At 37.4% G+C, this 8,342-nt stretch overlaps 1 protein-coding gene across 1 annotated transcript in view; it reads right to left on the minus strand.

Moving 5' to 3' along the window:
• LOC102253624 (XK-related protein 4-like) overlaps positions 1-8,340 on the minus strand; it is a gene marked incomplete at its 5' end in the record, with an annotated part of 206,679 nt that extends 198,339 nt beyond the window's left edge. The window contains one exon of the mRNA XM_005857326.2: positions 7,832-8,340. Coding sequence (XP_005857388.2) covers positions 7,832-8,340 — 509 coding nt within the window. The remainder of the gene's footprint in view (positions 1-7,831) is intronic.
• Positions 8,341-8,342: the final 2 nt, after the last annotated feature.

Raw genomic sequence — 8,342 nt, forward strand, 5'->3', positions numbered from 1 at the left:
AGATCAGAAAACACTTGGATTTTTTTTTTTTTTTTTACCAATCACTTCATACAGATAGAAACATGACACTCAGGAGAAAGAAACTGAAAGAAGATCTAAACTGTGTGGGGCCCAAAAGGCTGTGCTACCTCATCTACCATGTTGCTACAGGTAAGTGAGAGCAGTTAGGTGATCTGTCTGGGGTCTGAACTATGGAGCTGCCAAATCATCTCTCTGACCCTTCACTGAGTCTAATTCCCCAGAGGACAGCTGCCTCTCTAAACAAGATCATCACTGGTATTCTAACTGATGCTTTACCTCATCTTAGAGTTAGGAAAGATCGAATGGTATCATACAGACCACTTCCTGCCTCTAGGGAATTTCTATCTCCATTTTAACTCTTCCTTAATTTCCCTTGCAATCAGTAGTAATCTGTACCAGTTCTATCCATGTACTAGGTGGTGGTAGAAATACTAGTGGGAGCTACAAACTTTCTTTGAGTAGATAAACAGGAATACCCAAAATACCAAATATCACTCTGTACATAAGTATATTCTCAAGCAATCAAGTGTAGGTAAGAATTAAGGGGAAAATATCTATCCCAAATCTTCCCCAGTCTGGCTTTTCTATCAACAAGAACAAAAATGCCAAATTAGGATTCTAAATGAATCTTTCTCAGAGGATAACTGGCATTTGTAAAATGTAGCCCCATTTCCCTAATGATGGTAATCTAAATGATTTGTCATATCCTTTCTAGGTAACAGTGCACCTTTTCAGATTCATTGTACCATTAGAAACTCAAGAAGCCACCAAGCAGCAAGTTCACTACATTCTCATAAAGAAGAAAGAATAATGTCTGGGCCTCATTCACAGATCAGTAAATATTCATTGGGCATATATTCCTCTACACGGAAGCCCCACACCCACGAGAATAACTTGTTGAGGATTTGCCATGGTCCTCCTTTCTGACCAGCCATGCCAACAGTTACAAAGACACCATCATATAGCTGGAGGGAAGTCAGAATGATGCAATGCCATTCAAAATTATATTTCCTGTTGAGAATTATTAAAAGTGTTGTCCCCGAAATCCATCAATGTATTACAACTATGTTATGAGATTACCCCTGGTAAGCATTGTCTCAGGACTAGCACCACACTGCACCTTATATTTGATAATTCCTGGTCTTGCTTCCAGAGGCCTCGTTAGTGTGCCATGCAAATTCTAAAGCAAGTCCAAGAACTGTGCTAGTCAGATCAGCCAGCGAGTCTATGCAAAGGGAATCATTCTATTTATCTGTTTTTCAGTGACTAGTGCAATTTAAATTCATAGGTAGACTATTTCATTCAAACTGTAAAATTTGAAACCTGTTTAGCAGCAAGTTGTGTACTTGAATATTCAGACATTAAGGAATTTTTATAAGTGACTGAGCAAAGACTTTCAAAGCTACTGACTCAAGGATTTGTAGACACCGTTCAAAAATGATAGCATACATTTGTATAGATATAACTTTCAGCTGCTCTGTGGAGTTAGTCTGCAATTCCATTGTGAAGCAAACAGTGTATTGTTCAAAGAAATGGAAAAAATTACAAACTTTGCACTTGTTATTGCAAAGGTATTAAAACTTACCACATGAATTTATGCATAAATTATTCCAACTCATACCAAAACCCAAGTCAATTCTCAGAGGACTGTCTGATTGTATGTGGATTTATATGGTAGGTAAGTCAGAGATTTAAATACCAAGCCCAGGACTCAAGGATGTTGCATGGATTTTTTGATGCTCCACTGGAGATACTGGGTTCATAAAGCAATGAATAGATTTCAAAGTGACACAACTCCAGTATTTCAAGTAAACTCCTTCTTCGTCATCCACAAAAAAGCAAAGGTTAGTCCACTATGTTTAGAGCAGCATGTAATGATGGAAACTGTCAAAATCTCAGGGCTGGAAGGTAATCTTGTTTAATCCTCTGTATAATAGTTAAAGTCTCTTCTGCAACTCTGCTTAAAATTTTCCAAACCATACTTAGACACTTCAGTGACAGGGAACTCACTGCTTCTAAAGAATCTTAAATGACCTTAAGATCCCTTTCACCACTTAAAAAAATTCATCTTTACATAAAAGTCCACTGTCTCTTCTAGGTTAAAATATTTTAGTGCTTTCTAGCGAGCTCTCAAGTTTTTAGGCTCCTCTTCTACCTAATCATCTTCTATCTCATTAACCATATTTCATGTTGCTTTTTCCCCCTCCCATGTCAATTTTGAATTCTAGCATAGAATGTAATGTAAAGAGAAAAATATTTAAAATTCTCCAAGTTTCCACATATGTAAAATGAAAGTGCTTCTTCACAGATTATTCTGAGAATCAAATAAGATAAAAGATATGGAAGCACTCTGAAAATTGAAGTGTGATAAAAATATAAGGAATAAGTTTTTAAAGACCAGGAAACCTATATTTCAATAAGGTGAAGACCACAGTATCCTTAGAACAAAGAAATCTTCAAAAAATAACAAAATAAATATCTGTCAAGAATCTACCTTAGTATAAATACAATTAAAAATGTCAACAATCTATTTTTTTGGAAAAAACTTTTGCACCATGTTGGGCCTATTATATGCCCCAATTATATCTAATATCAATCTCTTTAAAATCAATACATTTCCATGAATTAAAGAAATATGACTGAGTTAGAGGGGAATTGATTGCATGTCCTCTGAAACTCAACATTTTGCCATTCCTTTGGGTAAGACCTATTAACACTTTATAACAATCCCTTCCCCTTATAATCCTTCAGTGGTTTCTCAATGCCTTCAGAATAAAATCTAATTGTCCAGCCCAACTAATTCTCTAGTCTCATTTGTAGCTACTACCTCTCACTCACTCTATTCCAAACACACACTTAACCTGTCTTGTTCTTTCTTGCCCCTCCGCCTTCACAATAATCATATCCAAGGCTTTACAGCCAATGCCCCACTTTATTCAGATAGCAGATTTCCTCATCATTCAAACCTTTGTTCCAACATTCACTGCTCTAGAGTTTTACCTGAATGGCTTAGGTGGTTTGAATTTCCTGTTTCTATTATAGTGCTCACTTATTTTCTTGTGTTGAAATTATTTATCTACTTTTCTATCTTCCTTGTCAGACAGTAGATTCCTTGAAAAAAGATCTGTATTTTATTCATCTTGGGATAATTAGTAACTAGCACAGCACCTTGCATAGACTTGGTGCTCAATATATGATGACTGAATAAACTAATGAATATGCAGTAGAGGGAACACAAATATACAGAAAATGACCACTCAAATTCAGAAAAGGGCACCAATCTTGCCTGACCTATATCAGAATTCAGAACTAACTCTGAATCAATAAAGCTCTTTTTCAATAGCCAAAGGTGTAATCTATATGTTCTCTATTTCCTACCCATTCCTTGTCTCTAGAACCTTTTTATCATTTGCAAAGAACTTTCGATTCTTCACATACATTATACCATTTAATCATTAATGCTACTACAAGATCATGTTACTCAGCTGGGATTTAATACAACAACCTCAACATGTCCAAATGGTATAGTAAGCGCACTGGACATAAGAGTCTGGCAATCTGAGCTTAAGTCTATGTTCCTCCATTTAACTACTGGAGTGTTATTAGAAAGATCTCCTAAGTTATCCAAATTGCAACTCCCACTTGCCATCCTTAGTCAAAGTAAATTGTCATTTTTATTTATTATTGTCCTTATTATCCAAGTTGGCATTTGGAGGCAGCTAACTGAGCCAGAAAGAACATACACTTTAGGGTAAACAGGCCTGGTTTTGGGTCCTAGCCACATCGCATAACAGTTGAGTGATCTTCTCTCTGAGCCAGTTTCTCATATAGAGAGATACTAATGCTTGCCTCTTAGGCTACAGTAAAACTTAGATAAAATAAGGAATATAAGAACATTTGTAGATTTTTAAGTGCCATATAAAATTGTTATTATAGTTCCTTTTTGGCCAGGTTTAAGAATGGCATAGAACAATGTTCCTCAAAGTGCTTTGTGTGCCACATCAAGTACAAGTTATTGACAACTGCACATTAGCCTATTAAAGGCTCTAAGAAGTCCTGCTGTAGAGACATCTGTTTAACCTGTCATTTTCCCAATATATTTGAATATGGAACACCTGCTAATACCTTGTAAAACATCAAGTATGAGAAGAGCAGAAAAGCTGTTTTTTCACCCCTGTGACTCTCATGATAGATGTTCAGAAACAAAATCCAAACTAGTAAAAATAGTAAATACTCCCCCACTTTACTATAAAAGTGAGAGAGTATTTGCTAAAATAACAAATAAACAAGAACATTCAGGTAGAATTTTAAGAATAAGTCACAAATTCTGAAGGAAGAAGACATCTAGAAATAATTGATCAGGGGTATAAAGACTAAAGACTGTACTGATTAAGCATTTATGATTCCCACTGGCTGAACTATATATACTCCTAGCAACTTCTGGAATTATGTGAAAAAACAAGAAAGAAAAATACTTTCTCATTCATTCACAGGCACTGTTCCTTTAAAGGCATAATTGCTCTTTTCACATGGTAGCAAAAGTTCACTTCATTATTTCAAATGGCTCTTTCCCAGAATAAACTCCTGTGACTTTAAAAGTTGCCATTAATTTCCCAGTAGTAAATTTTAATTAAAATGAATATGTATCATGCTTTCAGCAGTTGCATTTGTAATAAATGTATAAATACATGTGAATCTGCCCAAAATATTTAGAATAGAAATCTCTGAACAAGCAAACACTTTGATGTTATTTCAAAAGATTTTATCTACAACAAGCTTTTAGAATCTGGCCCTTACCTAAAGTAACTAGAATTTCATGGATATCCAATGAGCAGTTACCAACTTGACTAAAATTTATTCTATTGATCTTAGAAAGCAGCATGTTAAAACATGAATAATGACCTCTGAGCTTTGAACCATTCAGTACTCTTGTGTTTCTGCAATATTTGTGTACTATTCATTGAAAAGAAAAGTTAGAAGAGGCAGAGGGATGTTCTAATTTAAGAAATCATAGTGGTCTAGTACAATAATCTTAGATTAATTGCATTTCACTGGTTTGTTATCAAAAATGCATCTATCCCTTAAATTTCCATTCAAATATTCTACATTTAAAGAAGATGAAACTATTTAAGATGCATCTGAGTGTTAAATTCAATGAACTTTCTGAACTCCTTTCAAGTCAGGTTAAAGTTTTAAGAAAATGAGGCTGTCTCAGATCATGCTTCGAACCCAGTTACCCCACCATCCCCCAAATATCTGAACCAGAATCCAGGAACAGTTATATTAGATAATTCAGATTTACATATTAAACACATTATTCTGAAATGTGGATAAATATCTAAAAATATTTCCAACAATACTTCCTCCCAGGTGACCGTGCATTAGCAGAAGAAACTTTAGAGCAGTGGTTCTCAACCTTCCTAATGCCATGACCCTTTAATACAGTTCCTCATGTTGTGGTGACCCCCAACCATAAAATTATTTTCGTTGCTACTTCATAACTGTAATGTTGCTACTGTTATGAATCGTCATGTAAATATCTGATAGGCAGAATGTATTTTCATTGTTACAAATTGAACATAATTAAAGCATAGTGATTAATCACAAAAACAATATGTAATTATATATGTGTTTTCCGATGGTCTTAGGCGACCCCTGTGAAAGGGTCGTTCGACCCCCAAAAGGGTCGCGACCCACAGGTTGAGAACCGCTGCTTTAGAGCCTCTCAGGAAAACACTGTAGAAATGCTTAACAAAAGGGTGTCGTTTGTGAACATGTTTCTCCAAGGGCTGGATCAGTTAATGCATTTGTCTGACAGCCTGTGGTTTTCCTTCTGCCTTCAGCCTTACCCTTCCTTGCCTCCTCCCCTTTGACAGCTTGTCTGTATGGCCAGTTGACCCAGTGTCTGTGGTCTCATTGAGATGTGTTTAGGCCCTTTTCTTACTTATTTCCCACTTCCCACATTTTATGTCTTGAAATAATAAACATCATTTCTAATTGGGAAAATGTTTGATGTAGAAGGAGTGTAAATATAACTGCAATTAAAACAACTTCCTCAGTTCACAGAATTTGATAGCAATTTCCCATCAAGTATCCATCACTAGGAAACATGGATAATTATTCAGTTAATAGACTGAGAAGGGTTTGCAATATATATATATATATATATCTAGAATTTTAAAGATGATTAAAAGTGATTCCCAAATCGTGCATAAAGTTTGCAAAAGTTACCAAATGCAATGCTAAGCAGATTAAAACTGCTAATCATATGCATTCTAGCCACTAAACAATTTCAGTAATTAAATCAAGCATTAGAGTTTTTCATCAAACTTGAAGAAGAGCACTAAGCTGTACATCTTCACAACAGTCAACCATAGGAAATACAGCAATCACATTTAACTGACATTTTATAAAGTCCTTTGAGTCCAAGATATGGAGGTCTCCAAGATCAATTTGTCTGACTGCATATTATATACCACTTTTCCAGAAAGTATCTGCTTAAAAATAAAAGTTTCACAATCTCAAAGGTCACTGTCTATGGCAATGCTTACCCTGATTTACAAAGCAATAGTCCCAGGAAAGGTTGCAAAATAATCACTGAACTTGCTCTTTTCAATAAAACACTATTGTTCATCACAAACAAGCATTAAGTTTTTGGTTCTGTTCTACAAATGATTATTAACTTATCACAAAGTTAATCTTATCACCTAGTACAAAAATAACTATACATGAAATTGAAAAGGACACTGGCATAGCAGAATGTAGTCCGGTACAGTGCACTTACTAGGATTTTTCATCATTTTACTTATAGTAAGTCAATTTAAACCAAAAAGCTCTCAGATGTAAGCATGTAAATCCTTTGATACAAAGAATTTTTGTAGATGTAAAATGCTACTTCAAAAGCTTTTAAAAAATATAAAAGTCCTAGGAACACATTCCTGAGTATACTGTTCCATTATATACCTAAATCAAGACAGTGACTCCTCAAATGATGGTTCCCTCTGCCTGACAAGTTTTGCCTCATATTCCAGTTTGAAAGTGGAAGTGATACCCATGTAAGGAGACTTGGTAGGGAAGATGACAAGTAGCAAAGAAGATGCCAAGAATGATTAAAGTTTACAAGATGCACCACCCCTTTTCCAAGTGTTCTTAGTGATATGAGCAATTAGATAAGGGTGATATTGCAAGATAACCATAAAGTGCCATCAGAAAAGTAAAGTCTGGGTCCCATAAAGTGTACTAACTCATTTTTGGAGATATAGAGATATTAGATATTCTCCAAAAAAAGGCAAGCCGTGGCCCTACTAAGCTTTTTACTTGGAGCACAGTACTCCTCTAGCAGTGATAATTAAAATGTGGGTACTTTTCAGCAGCAACAACTCCCACCTAACTAGAATTAGCAGTTTTTCTCATGGAACAAAAGAAGCCATCCAAATTGCAACACACACCTCAAATTCAACATAATAAAAAAGGATTTTCAGACGATGTGACAAGGGTCCTCTCCTACTCACTGAAACAGTGAGGGGGGAGGGTTGTAGCATATAAAGAGAGATACCAGTGAAGCAGAGTGGGGAGACAGAGGAATGAGGTGAGCAAAACCACTTTGCTGCCTTTCCCTTCTCACTTCCCTCCCACCCTAGGTTGTGATCACAAATTTTAAAAATGCAGGACCCAGTTTAAAAAAAAAACTGAGAGAGTATGACTAGGGTTACTACCACAGCAACCCTAAACGATTTTCGTGCAAAAGCAAAGCAGTGGGGATGTAGTAGCAGCAGCAAATCTCCCTCTTCCCCCACCCCTGATACGGTACCTCCAGATTTGCCCGAGCTGCAAGATGTGGATGAGTGACTGCAGGAGCCAGATGCAGAAGGAGCAGGAGGCAGACCTGTGTTTGCCGCTGGCCCCGCTGCTGTTGCTGCCAGTGTTGGGAGCGGCGATGTTGCTCTTGCTGGCGTTGGATGCTTGCCTTTGAGGCGTGGAAGGACGAACCTCTCCTTCCGCGGCTGCAGATCCACTTCTAACCAGCGTCTTGCAATCGGCTCCAGGCTGCAAGCAGCTGGAGGCGGCAGCGGCGGCGGTGGCGCTGTCCTCGGTGCTGAAATCGTGCACAAACCAGCGGAAGCTGAACACTTGCACTGAGAGCGAGCCAAGCACCACGAAGAAGAGCGTGAGTCCGAACCACCAGCGCTGGCCGCGCAAGTAGTAGTCCACGGCAAGCCAGATGTCCGTGCCCACGTCCGCAAAGTACACGGCCACGGCGGCCAGGATCCAGAGGCAGTCCCACAGCGAGTAGCGCCGTTGCTCCCCGCCCAGGCCCAGGC

The sequence above is a fragment of the Myotis brandtii genome, unplaced genomic scaffold, assembly GCF_000412655.1.
Source record: "Myotis brandtii unplaced genomic scaffold, ASM41265v1 scaffold1102, whole genome shotgun sequence".
NCBI classification, from domain to species: Eukaryota; Metazoa; Chordata; class Mammalia; order Chiroptera; family Vespertilionidae; genus Myotis; species Myotis brandtii.